The 24,519-nt window shown below is 47.3% G+C and overlaps 1 protein-coding gene across 2 annotated transcripts; it reads right to left on the bottom strand.

Annotated features, from left to right (window-relative positions):
- Positions 1 to 346: 346 nt before the first annotated feature.
- On the bottom strand, positions 347 to 24,297 carry LOC139382541 (ARF GTPase-activating protein GIT1-like). 2 transcript variants are annotated; one of them, XM_071126640.1, is made up of 21 exons: positions 23,917 to 24,297; positions 20,679 to 20,812; positions 19,668 to 19,780; positions 18,787 to 18,892; positions 18,434 to 18,520; positions 16,826 to 16,956; positions 16,418 to 16,512; positions 15,965 to 16,007; positions 14,915 to 14,941; positions 13,664 to 13,712; positions 13,062 to 13,134; positions 12,014 to 12,111; positions 10,975 to 11,086; positions 10,264 to 10,391; positions 7,022 to 7,174; positions 4,219 to 4,524; positions 2,033 to 2,113; positions 1,623 to 1,699; positions 1,192 to 1,368; positions 1,031 to 1,094; positions 347 to 777 (listed from the first exon to the last, which is right to left on the bottom strand). In XM_071126640.1, exons 1-21 carry the CDS (start codon positions 23,966 to 23,968, stop codon positions 562 to 564), a joined length of 2,322 nt encoding a protein of 773 aa, XP_070982741.1. In that variant the 5' UTR covers positions 23,969 to 24,297; the 3' UTR covers positions 347 to 561. The 2 variants fall into 2 exon arrangements, with proteins under 2 accessions (XP_070982741.1, XP_070982742.1); XM_071126641.1 differs by having other exon boundaries at positions 472 to 777; positions 1,192 to 1,365; positions 23,917 to 24,141.
- Between the last annotated feature and the right edge of the window lie 222 nt (positions 24,298 to 24,519).

Below are 24,519 nucleotides of genomic sequence, written 5' to 3'. Positions count from 1 at the left end.
GACTGGCCCCAGCTCTGGGCCCAGCCTGCCTCGGTCTCATCAGAGTTTGAGGCGCTGCACAGAGAGGGGTGTTGAAGTAAAAGGACCCCCCTCCCTCCAAAGGAACGATAGACTGAGATCATAGTGAGATGAGAGCTGAGCCGCTGTGCCCATCTCCCGCATGCAATTACACTCTCAATGGTCCACACTCCTCCTCCTCCTTAGAGTCCCCTCCCCCATAGAGCTGCACTCAGTCCACTCAGGTATAGTATCAAGGGCTGCAGTGGATTCTCAGCTTTGTTATATTGTCATATAATATTACCACCTGGTCTTCTCCCGCTCTTCATTCCCTACCTTCGACTCCTCATTTTCTATTTATTCATCCTCAGATATCTTCTTTTCGGTCTGCAGCCAATATATCTTCTCCCCTTTGCTGGCATTTCCCTCTCCCTCGAGATGCCAACCTTCCAAGTGTCATTCATCACTCGACTAGGAAGCTTGGAAATCGAGGCTCTCTCCCCTCCCTCTGTCAGTCTTGCAGCTCCCCTCGCCACTCCCCTGTCCGTCCCCTCTCGACCCCCGTCATTGTTTCTTCTCGCGGGTGGTGATGGTGACCAGCTGCTTGGCGGCCTTGGCGATGTCATAGGCGCACTGGATGACCTGCTGGGTGAGCAGCTGGTAGTCGACGGCGGGCGCTGAGGGGTCCTGGGGTGCCGCCTTGCGACACTCCACCTGGAGGCGGGAGGCGCTGGACGCCAGGAGGCGCAGGGAGCAGTGCACGGCGTCTAGGGCGGGCCGCTGAGGGGAGACGAAGAGAACAGTTAGACACAGAGGAGACAACACTTACTGCCTACAGCTAGAATCTGTATTTGGTCCCAAGAAATGTGCAGTATATATTCTGCTGTTCTATCAGGCAGCCAAAAATAAAATAACATGTTTGTTGTTTGAAGCAACCTCTTTGGTAATAATAATCACTGTTGGTGGCAGTTTCACACAAAACGGAATCTTTAAGGATATTCTAGAAAGAGGGAGAGCTAGAGCAAAACCTTACCTTGGGAAAGAGAGAGGCCATTTCAGTGACAGCAGAGTGGATCTTCTCAGAGCATGGAACGAAACTAGGGAACATAAGACAACCTCTTGTTACCCCCGTAGATACAACGTAAGCCTCAGTCTGACTGTGTCATGGAGTGAGTCTTGTAGTCGGGGCCATACCTGTCGTGTTTGAACTCCTGTGCGGCCCTCAGAAGCTCCTGGATGTTTTTGGTCACCTGCTCCGTCTTGAGGATGACGTCTTCGGTGCAGGGCAGGGTAGGATCCGGCTCACCCCCCTCGCCCCCACCCCACTCCTCCGACTCTCCCCGGCTCTCCTCTTCACTGCTGCGCCCCCTACTGTAGGACACATTCAATCAGTACACTCTCATTAGCCTGCAATTCCCACATTGAGCAAAGAGGTAAGCATCTCTGAAGTAATCCCCCACAGTAAATATGTCCTTGACAAAGACAAACAGTCCGCCAGTCTGCTAGATGTCTAGGTAGACCCTAGAGCCGGGCTTGTCTGCCCCTGCTACGTGTTGGTGGAGACCCCAGAATGACTCGTTCACTGCCCAGCCACCTGCTCCAGATATCTCTCCCCCCAGCCTTACCTTAGCGACAGCTCATACAGCTGAGTGTTGTCATAGTCACTATCAGTGCCACTGCCGTGCTTCTCTCCTTTTGGGACCTGTGGACAAACAGAACACCTTATCAGCATCAAAAGGTAGCAGTAGTGATTCCAAAGGCAGACATCAGTGAGAGTATGGCAAGGCCTTTATTAACCAATCAAAAGCAAGCCATTCACACAAACATTTACACTAAGCCGCAATATATAATCCTCAGCAATGCATCAGCTCATATTGGTCTATAAAACAGTGTCAGTCAGTATCAGCTTTCATAAGACGCCACTGAAGGTTTCAGCCGTCACGGTCTGGGGTTGGCCGCGAAGTAGTCTAATAACACTGGAAGTCACAGATGAGCCGACCAACTGTAAGGGAGGGCAACAGCCAGCCAGTCTTACCATGTATCTCCCCATCTCCATGGAGCTAGAGAGGTGCTGTCCTCCATAGGGTGTCGGACCACCAGGACCCCCCTTCCTCACCTGAAGGATAGACAGAACGGGACAGGAACTCAAGAGAACGAAAAGCAACAGAGGAACCGCAGAAGGAACACTGCCTGACATAATTTTTGAGTTTTAGTAGGAAGAGTCCAATCAGACACTGGGATGCGCTATACATGCTTGAGCAGAGTCAGCTCAGCTCTGTCCGGGGAGACAGTAGCCTATAATACGTTGAGGTCAAATTCGATTTTTGAAACTCAACAGCCAAACTGCCGAGCAACTTTCCCCAGGACAGGTTTATACTGAAAATGTGTATGCCCAAGTTGACTGGAATTAAAAAGGAAATGTGTGAGTCTTGAGCTAGGTCCTGCCAAGTAGTTAGTGAGTCACTATCCCAGAACAGCTCACACACGGAGTACATCATTAACATTACCAGACACACAAACATACTGTCTGACATACACAGGAGAAGACAGAGGAGCCGGTTAACTTTCATTAGCTTGCCTCAAATCACGTCATTAGCTTGCCTCAAATCTCTGGGTAGAAGTGCTGATCTAGGATCAGTTTAGGCTTTTAAAATTCTAAGAAATCAGCCCTCCCCTCAAGACACTTTATGCAGGCCCAGACAGTCAGCACGATTATAGACACTTCTTTAGATACAGCTGGCTGACATAAGGGGCTATGCTGTGAGTTATCCCAGGCAGTATGGCCAGTAGGCCACTCTTGCACTCACTGTTCCCTAGCGGAGAGCTAACTTGATGTAGACTGAACATCTGTGAATACTTGTATGCTGGCATATGATACACAAATAATGTCCATAAAATGAAGTCGTCGTCATCGGTGCTTTTCAGAAGAGCACTGGGTTTTACCACCGTGTGGTCCAATATCTATGATGGGGTCCAAACTTTACAACTTTAAAAAGGGGCAATCTGGGATTGGTACATCGATTTAAAAAAACAACTTTTATATTAAAATGATATACAGTATAGCCATTTTAAAATTACTTATAAATACAGTATGAGCAACAAGACATAAAATTGAAAAAAACAACTTATCTAGATATATCCTAGCATACAGAACTCTAAATTCTATATACAAAATAAAAATAAATGTCTTTCAAAATACACAATAAGAAATTGTGCATTTGCTAATTGCTACGCTGTAATGCCCTACAAAATACAAACTAAAAAGAAACACGGAAAAATGCACAGATAAACCAAACTGAATTGGGATTTTGCATCACCCGCATGAATAATGGAATGTAAAGGTTGAAGGCAACAATGAGCACAACAAAAGACAGACAGGATAGACAGATGGAAGTGCCCAGAATACGAGCAACAGATAGACAGAGACAGGAGTCAGGACAGATAGAGACACAGACAGACAGACTGACTTTACCTCCTGGCTTCCTATTCAAGTTCCACACCAGTCGAAGTGTCTGAAAGCAGGGGTGTGTGTGTGTGTGTGTAGGTAGTGCATTAGCTTAGAGCGCCTCGGACCACAGATCATCGGCCGTCATTTTCTGATCATTTCCACATGTTGAATTGCCACTGTTTGTCAACACACCCAGCAGTTGACCCACACTTGTGTAAGTCAGCCTGCCCTAAGCTCCACTGTGACCGAGTGGGTCAGTGACTGACACAGTGCCTTGAAGGATCCATTGAGAAGAGCGTATGGCTATTGGCTAACGGTGCAGGACAAACCACTGACACTCCTCGTGTTTGAGCTACTCACACTAGAGATAGGGAATGGGAAAGCTATGATAGACACTCAATGGTGGGAAAGATACCTGCCATCTTATCTTAAAAAATGATGACATTCTACACTCAACAAAAACCTCAATCTGAGAGATAAACTCATGTAAAGTGAGTGGAGGAGAAGAGTGATTTGTCAGTGTCAAAGTCTCTGTATTTGTGTGTATTTGGGGCAGGTGCGTGCAGCATCTGGACTAGAAAGCTTTGCGCCAGCGGTAAAGGCTGGGGGTCAAAGGTTAGGTGTTAAAGTAGAGGCGCACTCCACTGGTAAGCGGTATGTGCATGCCAGACAGCAGTAGAGAAGGTAGGCAGCAGTAGCGACAGAGACGGCAGGTGGTGTATATCACCATGACCACGGCCACCTGGGGGCCGTAGCGCGTTGCTCACACTTACACTGGGGTGCAGAGGCTGCAGACGGCCCGTCAGGGAGTCCAGGCCCGGGGAGTGGGAGTGGGGCTTGGGGGTGGCGGGCCCCGGCTCGTACATAGAGAAAGCCTGTCTGTCCCTCCGGTGGGCGGGCGCCGAGGACATGGCTAGGCTGGAGTGGTCCCCTCCCCTACCTCCCCCTCCGCCGCCTCTCACCCCCCCATGCCAATGTGCCGGGCTGCCTCCTCCCCCGCCTCCCAAACCGCCAGCTCCCCCTCCTCCGACGACCTGGCCGCCCCGCAACGCACTGTTCTCCGTCTGCATCCGCGAGATCTACGGGGAGAGGTGGGGACGGGGGAGGAGGGTCACCTTAATGTGTCAAAGGTCACAGGGACAACCATTCACATACACAGGTACTGTACAGGGAGCTTCATTTAGCTAACCACATACTAGATATGGATGGAGGTAAGATTATAAATGGGGATCAAGGGAGTCTATAGGCCATCTATAGTCTATACTGATGGGTGGATATAAGGGGGTAAACTGGCTAGTCTGTGGATGGGTATAACTACAGTGCATTCCAAATGTATTCAGACCCCTTCTCTTTTTCCACATTATTAAGTTACAGCCTTATTCTAAAATATATTAAAATCCATCAACCAATTTACATAGAATACCCCATAATGACAATGCAAAAACCGTTTTTTAGAATTTTTGCAAATGTATTACAAATAAAAAACTGAAATACCTTATATAAATAAGTATTCAGACCCTTTGCTATGAGACTCGAAATTGAGCTCAGGTGCATCCTGTTTCCATTGATTATCCTTGAGATGTTTCTACAATTCCAAGTCCACCTGTGGTAAATTTAATTGATTGGACTTGATTTGGAAAGGTCCCACAGTTGACAGTGCATGTCAGAGCAAAAACCAGGCCATGGGGTCGAAGGTATTGTCCGTAGAGCTCCGAGACACGATTGTGTTGAGGCACAGATCTGGGGAAGGGACCAAAAAATTCCTGCAGCATTGAAGGTCCCCAAGAACACAGTGACCTCCATCATTCTTAAATGGAAGACATTTGGAAGCACCAAGATTCTTCCTAGAGCTGGCCGCCCGGTCAAACTGAGCAATTGGGGAAGAAGGGCCTTGGTCAGGGAGGTGACCAAGAACCCGATGGTTACTCTGACAGAGCTCCAGAGTTCCTCTGTGGAGATGGTTGTCCTTCTGGAAGGTTCTCCCATCTCTGCAGCACTCCACTAAATCAGGCCTTTCTGGTAGTGGGCAGACGGAAGCCACTCCTCAGTAAAAGGCACATGACAATCCGCATGGAGTTTTCCAAAAAGGAACCTAAAGGACTCTGAACATGAGAAACAAGATTCTCTGGTCTGATGAAACCAAGATTGAGCTCTTTGGCCCGAATGCCAAGCGTCACATCTGGATGGAACCTGGCACCATCCCTACGGTGAAGAATAGTGGGGTCAGCATCATAACGCTGTGGGGATGTTATTCAGCAGCAGGGAGACTAGTCAGGATCAAGGGCAAGATGAACAGAGCAAAGTACAGATAGATCCTTGATGAACACCTGCTCCAGAGCGCTCAGGATCTCAGACTGGGGCCAAGGTTCACATTCCAACAGGACAACGACCCTAAGCACACAGGAGTGGCTTCGGGACAAGTCTCTGAATGTCCGGAATCCGATCAAATATCACTGGAGACCTGAAAAATCGCTGTGCAGCGACGCTCCCCATTCAACCTGACAGAGCTTGAGAAGAATGGGAGAAACTCTCCAAATACAGGTGTACAAAGCTTATAGTGTCATATCCAAGAAGACTCAAGGCTGTAATCGCTGCCAAAGGTGCTTCAACAAAGTACTGAGTAAATGGTCTGAATACTTATGTAAATGTGATCTGTTTTTTTTTTTTATATACATTTGCAAAAAATCTAAAAACCTGTTTGCTTTGTTATTATGGGGTATTGTGTGTAGATAGATTAAGGGGGAAAACAATGTAATCCATTTTAGAATAAGGCTGTAACGTAACAAAATGTGGAAAAAGTCAAGGGGTCTGAATACTTTCCGAATGCACTGTATCTTAACCAATACATATTGGCAGTACTGGGGGTGGATCTTTAGTATATTGGAAAATAATGGAACTACACATGCATGGTTTATTGAGGGGTACGTGGTGGGGGGGGGGGGGGGGGCTACTCTCACTGACACTGTGTTATTGTTTTATCTGTATGTACCTGTCAACCTATCAACACTGGAAGAGAACTGCTGTGCATTTCCCCAGGTGTGTGTGCAGGGGCTGACGTGTGTGTGCCTAGGGGCTGGTATTTCTCCCGGCGTTAGACATGAGTGATGGGACAGACATGGGACAACAGCTCGGGCATTCATGAGAACAAAACAACAATACCACCATGGAGAGACGGAACAGAAACAAAGTGACTAAATATGGCGTAACAACAGATGGGAACGAAACCTGATACTTTGACACACTGAAGAACAAACTGCAGTGCTTACACCAAAACTAACAGATACGGTTCTGAGCTGCACAATTTGCTTACTACAGTATAAGGACAGCTCTGGGAACAGACTAGATCAACACTGATAGTGACAACACACTAACATACTGAGGCAGAAAGGGTACGTCTTCCATTAACTAACAATATAATTGAAAAATTCCTCCCATCTTTCTGTCGTGCACCCTGCCCTCCACCCTCCCCCTCTCCACTCCCTCCATCCATCCATCCACCCACCACTCTATCCATACCTCCCCTCCTCTCCCTGCCATCGTCCCTCCCTCACATTTTTTTATCCTCCCTCTCCTTACCTCTTTCTGCAGCCGGCGCAGCTCTTCACTCAGGTTGTTGTTGACCTTCATCAGCTGCTGGACTTTAGCCTCGGAGGAGGCCAGGGCCTTCTTAACCTCCAGGTACTCCTGCAGAGTGATGGGCCCGTCTGACAGGTCTGACGAGTCCATGCTCTGAGGGGGACACACACACAACATAGAAATAAAACATAGAAATTTTATTTATAAACATAGAAATAAAATAAAATCTAAAATACACAAACATGTGGGAGTCATTTATGTGGGATATTGTCTGAGCAATAAGCGGGACTCGGTTTCATCATCACTCTTAGCAGTAAATGGAGAAGTTTGAGCACAGCTTAAAATAACAATCTTTTCACAATCAACATTGAAACCATAATAGAGAAATCTCTAATTAACTGGAAATGACTTTGAACAGCCTTCACCATTCACAGCTCAGCCATACAGTGCCTTGCGAAAGTATTCGGCCCCCTTGAACTTTGCGACCTTTTGCCACATTTCAGGCTTCAAACATAAAGATATAAAACTGTATTTTTTTGTGAAGAATCAACAACAAGTGGGACACAATCATGAAGTGGAACGACATTTATTGGATATTTCAAACTTTTTTAACAAATCAAAAACTGAAAAATTGGGCGTGCAAAATTATTCAGCCCCCTTAAGTTAATACTTTGTAGCGCCACCTTTTGCTGCGATTCCAGCTGTAAGTCGCTTGGGGTATGTCTCTATCAGTTTTGCACATCGAGAGACTGAATTTTTTTCCCATTCCTCCTTGCAAAACAGCTCGAGCTCAGTGAGGTTGGATGGAGAGCATTTGTGAACAACAGTTTTCAGTTCTTTCCACAGATTCTCGATTGGATTCAGGTCTGGACTTTGACTTGGCCATTCTAACACCTGGATATGTTTATTTTTGAACCATTCCATTGTAGATTTTGCTTTATGTTTTGGATCATTGTCTTGTTGGAAGACAAATCTTCGTCCCAGTCTCAGGTCTTTTGCAGACTCCATCAGGTTTTCTTCCAGAATGGTCCTGTATTTGGCTCCATCCATCTTCCCATCAATTTTAACCATCTTCCCTGTCCCTGCTGAAGAAAAGCAGGCCCAAACCATGATGCTGCCACCACCATGTTTGACAGTGGGGATGGTGTGTTCAGCTGTGTTGCTTTTACGCCAAACATAACATTTTGCATTGTTGCCAAAAAGTTCAATTTTGGTTTCATCTGACCAGAGCACCTTCTTCCACATGTTTGGTGTGTCTCCCAGGTGGCTTGTGGCAAACTTTAAACGACACTTTTTATGGATATCTTTAAGAAATGGCTTTCTTCTTGCCACTCTTCCATAAAGGCCAGATTTGTGCAATATACAACTGATTGTTGTCCTATGGACAGAGTCTCCCACCTCAGTTGTAGATCTCTGCAGTTCATCCAGAGTGATCATGGGCCTCTTGGCTGCATCTCTGATCAGTCTTCTCCTTGTATGAGCTGAAAGTTTAGAGGGACGGCCAGGTCTTGGTAGATTTGCAGTGGTCTGATACTCCTTCCATTTCAATATTATCGCTTGCACAGTGCTCTTTGGGATGTTTAAAGCTTGGGAAATCTTTTTGTATCCAAATCCGGCTTTAAACTTCTTCACAACAGTATCTCGGACCTGCCTGGTGTGTTCCTTGTTCTTCATGATGCTCTCTGCGCTTTTAACGGACCTCTGAGACTATCACAGTGCAGGTGCATTTATACGGAGACTTGATTACACACAGGTGGATTGTATTTATCATCATTAGTCATTTAGGTCAACATTGGATCATTCAGAGATCCTCACTGAACTTCTGGAAAGAGTTTGCTGCACTGAAAGTAAAGGGGCTGAATAATTTTGCACGCCCAATTTTTCAGTTTTTGATTTGTTAAAAAAGTTTGAAATATCCAATAAATGTCGTTCCACTTCATGATTGTGTCCCACTTGTTGTTGATTCTTCACAAAAAAATACAGTTTTATATCTTTATGTTTGAAGCCTGAAATGTGGCAAAAGGTCGCAAAGTTCAAGGGGGCCGAATACTTTCGCAAGGCACTGTATCTGAGAAGCACAGAGCTTCTGTCTGTATGACACCAGAACAGAGCTTCTTCACACAGTGAACATGAAATTCTCATTTTACAGGAGCTTTTCCACCACGTCCTGTGGCTGTGGGAGCGTGTTTTAACAGGGTTTCCACCCCCCTCTCACCCGCCCCCTCTCCACCTCTCACCCGCCCCCTCTCCACCTCTCACCCACCCACCCACCCCTCCTCTCCTCTCCTCTCACCCACCCACCCCCCCTCCCCTCCTCTCACTCACCCCCTCCTCCTCTCCCCTCCACTCCTCTCCTCTTACCCACCCCCTCTCTCTCCCCTCCACTCACCCGCCCCCTCTCCTCTCACCCACCCTCTCCTCTCCCATTAGCCCCCTCTCCCCTCCTCTCACCCGCCCCCCTCCTCTCCTCTCCTCTTACCCACCCCTTCTTCCCTCCCTCTCTCACCCGCCCCCTCTCCCTCTCCTCCCCTGCTTGAAGAACAATGCTCCTCTGATTGAAGACCCAGAATAGCTGTGATGTCACTGTGGAAGTATGTGGCAGCAGCAGCAGCAGCACTGCCACTCCCGCAAGGCATGCTGGGACAGGCGGGGAGGAAGATACTGCTGGCTGCTGGGGATAACACTGCAATCACTAGAAGAAGCAAAGAAGAACTATGTGCTGATTTACGATCAGTTTTGCCTTTTTAGATCACAATGAATATGACTACATGGACAGGGGGGGGGGCCTGATCCTAGATGAGCACTCCTATTTTGAGACGCTTGATACGCTTAACTCAAAGCAGGGCTGGGAGCATAGGACCACTTCCTGGTCACTTTGCTCCACCTCCATTTCTCTCAGTACACATTTTATCCATCTATTTACTGGGTTTAAGGGGAATACTTTGGCTGTTCTCTGGTACTCTAATGTTGGCCTGCAGAGAAAGACATAGCACAACGGTTTGCAATGGAAAAAGAAAACAAGAGCTTCCTATTATGTCAGTTCCGAATAATACCTCCCCCTTTCACTATGCTTCAGGCTGCTTGGTGCCTAGTGAACACAGTGTATTCATTAGTGCAAACCGGTGCAAAATGTTTCCCATTGGACAAATTCAGGTAGGTCCCTCCTCATTTGGACCTCTTTGCTTCTGTTTGATGCTTAATGAACACAACCCTGCAGTCCTTCTGTGCCCTTCTCTCCTCACCTTGGCCCGGTTGTTGCGCTGCGTGTTGTTGTTGTTCTGAGTGGTCAGCTCGCTGTCCGTGTCCTCATCCGACGCTACGCTGTCGTAGTCATGCTGGTCGTCGTCGGCCCCCAGGTCCAGACTAGAGTCTAAAAGGGATGGATCAGAGCAACAACATAGGTCCTGGCTCAATCTCAATTCGTCTTTCCTCGATTCCTTCTGAAAATGCATTGGAGAAGAAAGTCAGAGGGGAGGGAACTTGGACCTTTTCCTTGAATACGGTTGAGAAGGATGCGAGGAGACAGGATGTGAGGAAGTGCAGAAAGACGTTTTGAGATTAAGCCACAGAAGAAAAAAAAATCAGGAAAAACTACAGCTCAATTTAACTAGTGACGACTTAACCATAACACAACCAGGCAACCCCGACATTTAAAATACATCTCAGTAACTTCTCCTTTTCACTCATACATCGCAATGGATGGATTGACTGCAGTGTGTCAAAACAGCTTAAATTCCAGAGCATACTTAATTCATAAAAGACCTTGTTTGAACTGGCCTCAGTCCCTGCCTTCTCCTCTCCCCTCTGCTCCCCTCCCCTCCTCAGTCCTCTCCTCCTCCTCCACACCTCTCCCCTCCTCGGTCCTCTCCTCCTCCTCCACACCTCTCCCCTCTGCTCCCCTCCCCTCCCCTCCTCGGTCCTCTCCTCCTCCTCCACACCTCTCCCTCTCTCACCAGTAGGGCTGCTCAGGCCTTTCCCCTGTTGCCTCCTCTTGGCGTCACTCAGGATGTCGATGATGAGCGTTGCGAACTCACGAGCGTTGAAACGGGCCAACTTCTGTCTACCCTGAAAGAGAAAAATAGGCAGGGGACACACGCATTCATTCACTCAAAAACCCTCCGACGCAGAGACGTAGGTTTACAGGAGAAAATTGTATTCAGACATTTTTTTGGTGTATTATTAAAGAAAATACTAATTGAAGCCACAGTCTCTGGTATTGCTGTGGTCACTGGTCATGTGGGGTGGAAAATCACAGTCATAGGGGCTACAGTTGATCATAGTAACACACACACACACTAAACATTGCACCTAGCAATTCACGTTTGTGTTTGCATAAGGGGACAAAAATGCAGGCTTCGTATCCATGTGGTTTCAATTCTAAACACGGTCCGACCGTGAGCACACTGTCGTGTGTGTGTGTGTATTTTCTCCCTCAGTCTCTCTTGCATGAAACATAAACACTACCGCTGACCAGTCAGATGGCTCCAACCCTATTCAATCCAATCCTAGCTGCGGATCTCACTGTGGTGAGGGTGCTGATGTGTTAAGGCCTATGTTTACACTAACGAGCTAGCCAACTGAGGGAGGACCCACGATCACACACAGCCCCTTTCGTTTCCCCTAACCCTCCCCCACAGCTGGAAAATGTCTCTCTCGCCGTCTCTATATCCCACTGGCCAGTGCAGAAGCTCAGACATCCCGGTGCAGCCACAAAACTATTAATAGAATGTGATCTCTCTCTCGCTCTCTCTCCCTCTCTCCCTCTCCTCTTTTGTTCCCGTTTTAAAATCTGTCGTGCTCTCGGAGGATTTCTCCATAGTCCCTTCTACTGCCTGCCTGTGTCACTGTGACTAGCATCGTCTTCAGCCTGCTGTCATCACTAAGCCTACGCAGCGGTTGGAGAAGGATACATACGAAGATATTCAAGCATTTGCTGGCAGTCATCAAACGTTGTTTTCGCACGTGTGTGTGTCTGATAGTAGTAGTGGTTACCTGGTTGCGTGTGGCTGAGTATTCGGGGTTGACAGGCAGGAAGGGCACCGCGCTGCGCTCCGTCACCAGAGTACTGTGGTTCTGAGTCGTCAGCCACACTGGGGAAAGGGGGAGGAAGGACAGAAAGAGAGAGATATTATACACTGATGTGTGAGTGAGAGAGAAACAAGGTCATTTCAGCTGGAAGTTGGAACACGCACAGCAACACACCCTGCCTGCCGCCCACACATACACACAGTTCCACTGGAACAGACCACAGAACAGTTACAGACTTACACACTTTCACTCCTCCGAGAATGTCCTGCTATACCTAGAGCTGTGTGTGCATGCGTGTGTGTGTGCTTGAGCGTGTCCGGCTCTCGGTCTCTACCCCATCCTGCTTACCTGCGGAGAGCCTCTGTCAGACAACGCAGTCTGCGACTGCTCCTGCTTCCGAGAGAGAGCGAGGGAGGGAGGAGAGTGAAAGAGAGAGACTCCAGGATTCCTGAGGCACTTTGCTCACCAACGCGCTCTCTCCTTCTCACTTGCTCCTTCCCTCTAAATTGCCTCGCTCTCTCTCCCGTCTCAGACCTCACCCAGTGCCCTTTTACAGACTTTGTTTATGCGTTTTTTTAGGTTTCCTTTCTAAACAGTGACTCCTTCTCCGGGGGAACAGCCTACAATAGGGGCTACGTCCCACATAACACCCTATTCCCTTTATAGTGCACACATTTTTTTTACCAGGGCTTGGTTTAAAAGTAGTGCACTATATAGGGAATAGGATGCTATTTGGGACGCGGCCCCAGAGTGGCCCAAACAGATTGCATGACTCAAAAAGGCAAAGACAGAAAGAGGAGAAGGATGGAGAGAGGGGATGAGAAGCAGGGGATGGGTTACACAGGAGAGGGAGAGAAGCAGGGGATGGGTTACACAGGAGAGGGAGAGAAGCAGGGGATGGGCTACACAGGAGAGGGAGAGAAGCAGGGGATGGGTTACACAGGAGAGGGAGAGAAGCAGGGGATGGGTTACACATGAGAGGGAGAAGAAAAGGAGGAGGGGGGTGTCTCACCTGCATCGTTCTCCCTGCGGTCCACTTCGTCATACACGTCCATGGCCAGCTCCTCAAACAATCGATTGTTCAGCTGTCACACACAGGAAATGTACGGGACACAGACAGTGTACACAAGACCAAGACAAAAATAAGCAATGCACGCCAAAACAGCAAATACCAGCGAGAGAAAAATATATATAGAACACACACGGTTAAAATAATAGGACAACCAGGTACAGCAATACTGTCAACACAAACAGTAGCACTACACTAAAAGGCTCTGTCCTTTTACTGCCTGGGCCAGAGGAGAATTGATTATACCATACACAGGAAATGGGGAAAGTCATAGTCCTCTGTCATAGACAATTAGAGTCACTGATACAGACATGGCCCACTGCTTCAGTTTATTATCAGATTAGCTCGTTTTCTGGGTCGTTTGCATTAGGCACCAAATGGGAAGAAAAACAGGGAGGATACCTCGTTTTTGTTTTCCTTTGAAAACGTTTCAAAATGTTTTCCCTTGCGTGTCCTAATGAACACAACCCAGGAAGTCTACCAGATGGATAGAGCCTCAACTCTAACCCATGACCCCTACCCTTTGACCACCCAGCACTACTCACCGCTTGGAGCTTCTTCTTAGCTGCCTTGGCCAGTTCTGAGAGGTCCAGGCTACGCAGAGACACAGACAGACAAAATGCCACAATGAAACAACCACAGACACCAACAGAGAGAGAGAGGGGTGAGGAGAGAAAGAGAGGACAGAAAGGTAAGTGAGGTGGAGGACATGGAACTGGGGGTTTTCTCAGGGTGGTGGGTGGGAGGGGTGAGACAAGAGGGGTGTTCAGTCATGGAGCGAGGACCATGGCAGATAATCAGGTGACATATACAGGTAACTGCCAAAATCATGGAAACACTTAGGATTGCAAAGTGTGATTCCTGAGTTAATAAAGCAATTAACATCCCATCATGCTGAGGGTCATGTATAAAAATGCTGGGCAGGCCATTATTTTGGCTACCATGGCTATGGTAGGATGACAATGCCCCCATCCCACAGGGCACGTGTGATCACTGAATGGTTAGATGAGCATGAAAACGATGTAAACCAGATGCCATGGCCGCCTGTCACCAGATCTCAACCCATTTGAACACTTATGGTAGATTCTGAAGCGACGCTCGAGACCGCGTTTTCCACCTTTCCACCAACAAAACACCAACATTTGGGGAATTTCTTGGGGCAGAATGGTGTCGCATCCCTCCAATAGAGTTGCAGACACTTGTAGAATCTATGCCAGGGGGTAGACAACCCTGTCCCGGGAGATCTGCAGTTACTGCTGGAGTTTGTTCCAACTAGGCACCACACCTAACCAACTAAGCTAATTGATCAGTTCGTTGATTGCCAAATTTCAACACACCTGGTCTTCCAGGTCAGGTAAATGAACAGAACCAGGGTTGCCTACCCCTGAACCATGCCAAGGTGCATTGAAGCTGTTCTGGCTTGTGGTGGCACAACGCCATACGAAGACACTTGGCGGTGGTGTTTCCTTTATTTTTGGCAGTTACCTGTAGCCCCTTCCATTTCAGTTTGGCAACATTCAAAACTACAGGCCTTGTACTTGTATGATCGACAATGAGTACTGGTGGTCTAGATACGGTAGCCAACCTAACATTTAAAAGCAAAAGGGCTCTTGTCAATGTTTATTGAATCAAGACATCATAAAAGTAATGCTAATATATATATTTTTTTAAAAGGCAGACAAAATATTACAGGAATCCCTCCCTCCTTCCCTAACAACAGCGAGAAGATGATGAGCGCACGGGATAAAAGACGGGGGGGGGGTTGAGTGAGTGAGTAAGAGAAAAGAGAGAGATACCTCTGTGTCGGGCACTTAGGGCGAGCTCTGCCTCCACAAGCGCAGCAAAGATGGAGAGAACAGAAAACGAGTGAGCGAGACAAGAAGAGACAGGTGGAAAGTAAGAGAGAGAGAGAGGGAGGGGGGGATACACTCCATATCAACACCAGGGCCAATATTCACAAAGTCTCTCAGAGTAGGAGTGCTGATGTAGGATCAGATCCCCCTCGGTCTATATAACCAGATGAATTATTATCAAAGGTAAAACTGATCCTAGATCAGCTACTCAGACGCTTTGTGAATACCGCCCACTAGTTCTAAACAGAGTACAGTATAGTACAGAGTATAGTACAGTACAGTAATAGCAGTGTTGTAGAAGTCTGTTGTAGCTCAGCAGACAAACATGCAGTCTGCATCAGTGTAACAGGGGCCTTCCTCTCCCATCTAGCAGTACAGACTGACTAACGACAGGGCACAACCTACTGGTCAAAACACTGCAATACACCTAGCCACTTCACTTATGCCAGAATATTACATGGTATTCATAACATTTCATTGTAGAGTCCAAAAAATAAAATGCATTGCCAGGATATCATGTCACGTCAAAGACAAAAATGCTCAATAGAGAATCTCATTTGAAAATACATTTTAGTCCAGGATTAGCCTTAATCTGTGCCTGAAAAAAACACCCCATGTATACTTAAGCAATAAGGCCAGGGGGGGTGTGGCATATGGCCAATATACCACGGCTAAGGGCTGGTCTTATGCACGATGCAACGCAGAGTGCCTGAATACAGCCCTTAGCCATGGTATATTGGCCATATATCACAAACCCCCCGAACTGCCTTACTGCTACTATAAACTGGTTACCAGCGTAATTGCAGCATTAAAAATAAATATTTTGTCATACCCGTGGTATACGGTCCAATATAACACGGCTGTCAGCCAATCAGCATTCAGGGCTCGAACCACCCAGTTGATAATAAATATCAACCACCATGCAGATTTATAAATATAGTCCCCACACCCTCCCACCCATTCAGACCCTGAACACAAGCCTTTGACACTTACCTGTCAGCCATCTGAGGAATGATATAATGCCCATTCTTGTGATCTACAGGATAGAGTACAACGGAGTGAAATCATTGTATAGTGTAAAACAGTCATTGGGTGAAAAACCGCCCTACTAGTTAAGCCTAACAGTGGGTCCATACTTGGAGCGATAATCAGCGAACTATCAACCAGTCATGTTCAATGGAAGGAGACACAAAGAGACACACAGCGACTTAGCGGTCGGCGAGGAGAGAACTAGTGACCAGAATTGAAAATGTCCCAATATTATGCAAATTTAGGGAGAGGGCTCTTGTTAGCAAGCTCTGGCATTAGCGAACAACAAAACTGCTGTCATGCTAGCTGTTTGAAGGATACACCCACCAAGCGAGATCTCAATGACTTGATTGCTGATTATCGCTTCAACTCGGAGCCCTCTGTAAGGTCCTTGGCAGGGGTAAAAAGGTCACCTACCAGGGCGTCGGCCACACAGGTAGAAAGCCAGCCTGTCTGTGAGCTCGTACTGACACTCAACCAGCCGCTCTGCCAGCTCCACCTGGCCCGCTTGCCTGCCACACACACACACACAGTACAACGATCAGATCCTATATAACTGTATATGACACAGCTTACTGACACAATAAGGCAGAAAAAAATAACAAATAAACTGAATACCTTATGACAGAGTCACACACAGAACTGTATGTGTATAAATACTATGTTTAAAAAGAGTGAGCCAGGGGTGTATTCACTAGTAACAAAAGCAAACAGGGCAAAACGGGAAGAAACTACCAGAACTTGTCCAATAAGAGACCCTTGTTTTCCTTTGGAACATGTTTTGGAACAGTGTACACTAATGAATATACCCCTGGTGTAGCCTACCTGGCGTAGTCCATGGGTGTGCGTCCGTTGATGTCCAGGGCTCCGGGGTCGGCTCCGTACACGACCAGCAGCTCTGCCTGCAGAACCTGGCCTGCCTTGGCTGCCACATGGAGTGGAGTGGTGCCCTTCTCCTGAGAGGACAACCACACACACACACACACACACACACACATACACATCATAACTTCAAATTAGGGAGCATGGACATGGCATAGACCGATTGGACCGATGCTCTATAGGGAAGTTGTGAGTGTGGTGAGAAAGTGTGTAATTTGCAGTAACAGGGGTGGGAGGGTGAGTGGTGAGAAAGTGGGTAATTTGTCATAACAGGGGGAGGGTGGGGGAGTGGTGAGAAAGTGGGTCATTTGTCATAACAGGGGGAGGGAAGGTGAGTGGTGAGAAAGTGGGTAATTTGCAGTAACAGGGGTGGGAGGGTGAGTGGTGAGAAAGTGGGTCATTTGCAGTAACAGGGGTGGGGGGGTGAGAAAGTGGGTAATTTGCAGTAACAGGGTGTGGGAGTGTGGGAGTGGTGAGAAAGTGGGTAATTTGCAGTAACAGGGGTGGGAGGGTGAGTGGTGAGAAAGTGGGTAATTTGCAGTAACGGGGGGAGGGAGGGTGAGAAAGTGGGTAATTTGCAGTAACAAGGTGTGGGAGGGTGAGTGTGGTGAGAAAGTAGGTCATTTGCAGTAACGGGGGGAGGGAGGGTGAGTGTGGTGAGAAAGTGGGTCATTTGCAGTAATATGGGGTGAAAGGGTGAGTGGTGAGAAAGTGGGTAATTTGCAGTAATAGGGGTGGGAGGCCGAGTGGTGAGAAAGTGGGTAATTTGCAGTAACAGGGGTGGGAGGGTGAGTGGTGAGAAAGTGGGTCATTTGCAGTAACAGGGGTGGGAGGGTGAGAAAGTGGGTAATTTGCAGTAACAGGGTGTGGGAGTGTGGGAGTGGTGAGAAAGTGGGTAATTTGCAGTAACAGGGGTGGGAGGGTGAGTGGTGAGAAAGTGGGTAATTTGCAGTAACAGGGTGTGGGAGGGTGAGTGTGGTGAGAAAGTAGGTCATTTGCAGTAACGGGGGGAGGGAGGGTGAGTGTGGTGAGAAAGTGGGTCATTTGCAGTAATATGGGGTGAAAGGGTGAGTGGTGAGAAAGTGGGTAATTTGCAGTAATAGGGGTGGGAGGCCGAGTGGTGAGAAAGTGGGTAATTTGCAGTAACAGGGGGTGGCAGGGTAAGTGTGGTGAGAAATTTGCAGTAACGGGGGAGGGAGGGTGAGTGGTGAGAAAGTGGGTAATTTGCAGTAATAGTGGGTGGGAGGGTGGGTGGTGAGAAAGCGGGTAATTTGCAGTAATAGTGGGTGGGAGGGTGGGTGGTGTGAAAGTGAGTAATTTGCAGTAATAGGGGGTAGCAGGGTGAGTGGTGAGAAAGTGAGTAATTTGTAATAACAGGGGATGGGAGGGTGAGTGGTGAGAAAGCGGGTAATTTGCAGTAATAGTGGGTGGGAGGGTGAGTGGTGAGAAAGTGAGTCATTTGCAGTAACAGGGGATGGGAGGGTGAGTGGTGAGAAAGTGGGTAATTTGCAGTAACCGGGGGTGGCAGGGTGGCGGTGGTGTGGGTCTCACCGGGTGGAAGAAGTTGGCCTGTGCTCCCAGGGACAGCAGCCGTAGACATGTCTCCAGACTCCCCGTCCTCACACTGGAGTGCAGTTGCTGAGACAGAAAGAGAGCGAGAGACCCTGTGAATGCCCTCATTAGTGGCTCCACACAGCAGCTTCCATTAGTTATTCCTGTGGTGTCATTAAGGTGCTTCCTTCCTGCCTACAGGGGAGAGAAGAAGAAAGGCAGGCTCTGTGTGTGTGTGTGTGTGTGGCCTCAGTGGGAGGCACCCCGGCCCACCAGCCATGGCCCTGAGTGGACGAGCCCAGCCTGTGAAGGACGTCAACCTCTGACACCTGACCTGAGGGGGCGGGCCTCACCTTACTGAGATCCTTGGTGGTAACACCGTCGTCATCACGGCACGGCAACTTGTGGACGAAGGATAGCATCTGGTACTTGGAGCGGATGAACTCGGACTTGGTGGGGCTGTGTAAGACATAAGGTAAGACATCAGCTGTATGGATTTTTTTACCCTTTTTCATGGTATCCAATTGGTAGTTACAGTCTTGTCCCATCACTGCAACTCCCATATGGACTCGGGAGAGGCGAAGGTCGAGAGTCGTGCATCCTCCAAAACACAACCCAACCAAGCCGTACTGCTTCTTGACACAATGCCCGCTTAACCCGGAAGCCAGCCGCACCACTGTGTCGGAGGAAACGCCGTACACCTTGCGACCCCCACAGGAGTCGCTAGTGCGCAGATGGGACAACGACATCCCTGGCGGCCAAACCGTCCCCTAACCCGGACGACGCTGGGCCAATTGTGCACCGCCCTATGGGTCTCCCGGTCATGGCCGGCTGCGACAGAGGCTGGACTCGAACCCAGAATCTCTCAAGGCACAGCGATGCAGTGCCTTAGATCACTGCGCTACTCGGGAGGCCCTCATCAGCTGTATGTATGAATCATTGCAGCATGAGATGCTGAGGGGAAAATCCTCTCTGATCCCATAATAGTCTGATACTAGTTAATGAGCAAAGGCTGAGCTGCATCTAACACATAAGCTTATTAGCCTGATCGGACTATAACAATTGACCGAGTGAAAAGAATCTCTTGAGATCTTGGTGGGGGAGAGTGAGTTCCACAAACAGAGACTATACGTCAGCGGGGAATGTCCCCACCCAGGTCATCATTGTAAATGAGAATTGGTTCTCATCTGACGTGTCGTGAAAATATATGTTGTGAAATAAAAAATAAACTTACTGGACTTTGTCCTGTGGGTTGGGTTTCCTGCGGCCGCTCTGCACCTGTGCTGGGTCAAGCAGAGAGTGCTCCCAAATCGAGTTAGCCCCATTACTGGCCAGGGTCTGCACCATCTAAAACACACACACACACTAATGAGACACACAACAACACAGCCCTAACATGAAATTATCTAATGTTGGGGTGGAATGTCCTCGTAGAGCAAATCAAAGCCTCTTCCAGTGCCTGAGGCTGGTCTAGTGGGTAAAGCCACCGCCTGCAGCACCTATACACCACCAAGCGTGGGTGTGAATCCCGACCCCAGAGCCCCTCTCTGCATCTCCCTCCCCACTAATTTCCTTCCTGTCTGAATAAAGTGAAAATACAAAAAGAAAAATAATACATTTAAATCCAGTTCCTAACAAATGTATTCTCAAATATTTTCTGTCCAGCAGCCAGGTAACATTTACTTTATATAAGCGATGGAGGAAAAAAACAGTTGATAGTTAAATATTGCAACATTATTTAAAATGTATTTAATAGTTTTTCTAGGTAGCGTTAGCTAGCGTTTGTCGGCTGTGCGTGTGCCAAAACGCCTGTATTTTTCATCCTATAGCTTGATCTCCATCATCTTTTTAAATAGTGAGCCAACATGTTTACAGCACGTTTATTTCCATGCTCACTCGTCTCTCTGCAGCAGACACATAGTGAGCAATATGTTTGGGACATCAATTCGCAATCGAATCGCAATACATATAGAAATCGGGAGAATCGCAATACATATCATATTGGCACCTAAATATTGTAATATCGTATTGTGAGGTCCCTGGCCCTAATTTATATATAGTTTATAAACGTTTTTTTATCAGTATGGATTTACATGTTAGAAATCTATAATAAACAGGTAAAGGCCTAATACATTGGTTGAATTGGGTTACTTGTCATTTAGCTGCTTGCCAAATACTGGGCTACTTGTACACCCATCAGTAATGATCCCCAATGCCCAGCCCCCTATCTTGTCCCCCCAGGTACCTGCAGCAGTGCAGGGGGCCAGCCGCTGTGCCGCAGGTGCTTGACGATGGAGATGTGGCGTCCCAGGCTGCGGTGCACAGAGCAGCACTCGTCACAGATCAGAACGCCCCTGTTGATGCTGGTCCAGCCCGGATCTGAAAACACAGAGAAAGACATAAAGTGAGAGAGGGGTATGGGTGGGGGTCAGGTGTGTACAACTTAGGCTATTTCATCTCAGGTTCATCGTTAGGCCTATAGCTTTGTTTTACCGTTTCTTACCGGTGATACAGTTAGGCCTAATATTTGACATTATTGTTTACTGCACACATTTAAAATAATCAAATAGCCTAATGTGAGAGTGATGAATAGACTGACAGTTTGCCTGACATGTGGGAGTTCACAATGAGGAGTTCTCGAGACCATACAAATCAACAAAACATGTATTATTAGCATCATACTGTATAGCCTAAATACAAGTCTGACCTTAAAATTCCAGTACCACCCAATTGTGCCTTTAGGTGGTAATGAGATCATCATAATAGACAAGTCCAGAGTTCAGTGGGCACAGACAGAACCATGGGCCACACAGTCTAGTCATTAAGTCTGGCCGGGGCAAGGTTAGCCTACACCCTCAGGATCCTGCTACAATTAGGCTAAGCTAACTGTGTACGACATGCAAAGGGCCTATTTTATCCGAGGAACTAGATGGAGCATTTATTCTCAATTGGTAGGCCTAAGAGTTTACAGATTGGGCTGGGGAGGAGCGAATACATGCAGAGAGAGAGAGAGAGATCTGTTCTTGAGGGACAATTCTGAAACAAATAGCTATTGGCAATACTCAACAAAGCATGCCTACTGTTTTCAAAGATTATAATCTATGAAAAGCAGTAACTCTTTAGCCAACAGCATACCACCCTGCATCCCACTGCTGGCTTGCTTCTAAAGCTAAGCAGGGTTGGTCCTGGTTAGTCCCTGGATGGGAGACCAGAAGCTGCTGGAAGGGGTGTTGGAAGGTCAGTAGGAGGTCCCCTTTCCTCTGGTCTAAAAACAAATATCTCAATACCCCAGGGCAGTGATTGGGGACATTGCCCTGTGTAGGGTGCTGTCATTCGGATGGGACGTTAAACAGGTGTCCTGACTCTCTGTGGTCACTAAAGATCCCATGGCACCTATCTTAAGAGTAGAGGGTGTTAACCCTGGTGTTCTGGCTATATTCCCAATCTGACCTTCATACCATCATGGCCACCTAATCATCCCCAGCTTACAATTGGCTCATTCATCCTCTGTAACTATTCCCCAGGTCATTACTGTAAATTAGAATGTGTTCTCAGTCAACTTACCTCGTAAAATAAGGGTTAAATAAATAAATACAATTGTTGGGTTTGTACCCATGGCAGAACAGGACAAAGCAGAGCGCAAAATCAAATGTTAAGAGCGGGGAGCAGGACTCTTCATTGGTATAGATTCCAATCGTTGACACTAAAAGTTAAATCTCGTCATAATTCATGCTTCACAGAACAACCCCATTGCTCTTCCTCTCCATGTCCACACTTACTTCCACTTAGTGTGTGCAGCGCCTAATGTGATTTCATACGCATGCACTCGCACAGACACAGCGCATATGGGGTCACTCTAGTCTCTTGTACCACTATATCTACAGTCAACACTACTGAAGGCTATAGCCCTCTCTTCAGTCTAGCATTCTACCACATGCTGTGCTGCCCATAAAACTAACCATATTATGATAGAAAAACAAATAGGCCTTACGAGCATACTGGCAGTAACAACATTTAATAGCCTATAGTTGCTATATGACTTCTTCCAAAATATGGAGGTTGTTCATGAGTCCAGTAGCTATTCCAGTGTGGAGGGTGACAAGGAGTCACACATTAGTGGCTTGGATCAGCAGCTTGCTAGAGCTGCCTTTGCCCAGAAGGGGACGGGCTGCCGAGGCAGCAGAAAGCTGACAGTAGACTGTAAGTAAGAAAAAGAAACAGCACAGTGCACACACAGAGTAGGTATACAAGCAAGCCAGGCTAACGCAGGTAACTGCAGAGGAGTGATGGTCAGGAGTGTCATCAATCAGCTGGCATAGCAGAAACACATTCCTGAAGGGAGAGCAGCTGTGAAGGAGAGAGCAGCTGCCATGCACCCCACTCCAACCAAACCCCATCCCAAACTCCCCTCCTCCCCAAAACATTGGGGCAGGTGGGGTTAAATGTGCAAGGCCAAGGCTATGTGGGCAGGGAGGGCCAGGATGCCAAGGTTGGCATCACATCAGAGTTGTGGGTGCACAATAATGTTGTAGAAAAACAGAGTTGGAGAATGTATTCATGATTTTATGAGTAACTACTAAAAAAAATGACATGAAGGATTCAGCTAAAAAAAAAAAAATGTTTTATGCCTACAGATGTAGCAGTCTAGACAGGTCAGGGGTCCAGATTACAGGCACTCACTCAATCACTATTCACAACCTATACTATCAACGCCCCTACTCTGCGCCGCACTGCTTGCTAACATTGGCTAGTTGCAGGCAGCTAGTTAGCCAACTAGCTTCAACTACTATTTTATGATAATTTAACTAGCTAGCTAGCTAACTAACTAAGTAACAACGTTCAGCTAATCTTCTAGACTCTAAACGTTAGCACACTAGCTAGCTATCTAACGTTACACAAATTACAACGTGAAATTGGTCACATTTATAAAAGTACTCTGGAGGAAGACATGCCAAACTAGCTAGCCTGTCGTCTTCAAATGTAACTAGCTACCTAGCCAGCTAGCTAGTTAGCCCGTGAGGCTACAGAGCCAACTTTACAGACAGATGTGATAGCAAGCCATTCAAGTTAGACCAGACAAGATAGACACCCTTTCTCATTTGTTAGCAAACAATGTACGTAGTTAGCTACCAGATAGAAGTGGCGGTTAACACGAGTAATAAAAGCAAACGTTATACGTTGCTTGGCTAGCTGCGCTGGCTAGTCAAGTAGGCGAAACAAATCCCACACTCAAATTCATCTACAGAATATGGTTCTTGTCAAATAAACCAAAGTAACTTTCTAGTTACTTCATTTATTCACATGCACTGAAAATGAAAATGTCACGCTGTTTAAAGGCCTGACTAACTAACTGCCTGTGAACCTGCGCCGTTTTATTGTACTACTTGACAGCGGGCACAGGCCTCCGCCGTCCCATCTAAATGTCGCCAGCTAGCACACATATCAAAGACTAAAACAACACATTGTTTCAGTTTTCATCGTACCTGGTGCACTGCAGTCGGCGCATACTTCGGTTCTGTGGACCTTTCTTGACATGTTTAGGGTTCCACTACAGCAGTGGTTGTTTATCCAAATGATATCTAATGGATGCTCGCCCCTTCCGAAGACCGCCTTATGCTGTTTCTATATGCTGCCCTGAATCCCCGGAAGCCGGCGTTGTGGTCTTTGGCTCTCCCGAAGCTTTCCCTTTTCTTCCTAACCGGTTTCAGTCCTAAACTCCGGATTCAGTGAGTCGCAGTCCTCGTCGGTGGGATGGTTATCACTGGCTGGCTCATATCTAGAGGGATATAAGACACTAGCGCACACTGCATTGCCAATGTCGAGACCTAGGATAACTGCGCTCCGTCCTACCTGTCACTCGACTCGCTCTCCCACCACTTGCTCTCATCGCCACTCTCTCTCTCTCTCTCTCTCTCTCTCTCTCTCTCTCTCTCTCTCACCAATGCCAATGGGAATAGAGATAGCTCTAAAATCATCTCGTATTCGCTCAAAGCTTGGAATCTCATCAATACCCATTCATGTAGGCCTCCATCTATAAATGTTCACATTTAGCTAGGTCTCTAGATATGATTTATTTGATTATCTTT

The sequence above is a fragment of the Oncorhynchus clarkii genome, chromosome 24 (genome assembly GCF_045791955.1).
Source record: "Oncorhynchus clarkii lewisi isolate Uvic-CL-2024 chromosome 24, UVic_Ocla_1.0, whole genome shotgun sequence".
NCBI classification, from domain to species: Eukaryota; Metazoa; Chordata; class Actinopteri; order Salmoniformes; family Salmonidae; genus Oncorhynchus; species Oncorhynchus clarkii.
The sequence above is the reverse complement of the archived record's forward strand: the minus strand, read 5'-3'. Positions and strand labels throughout refer to the sequence as shown.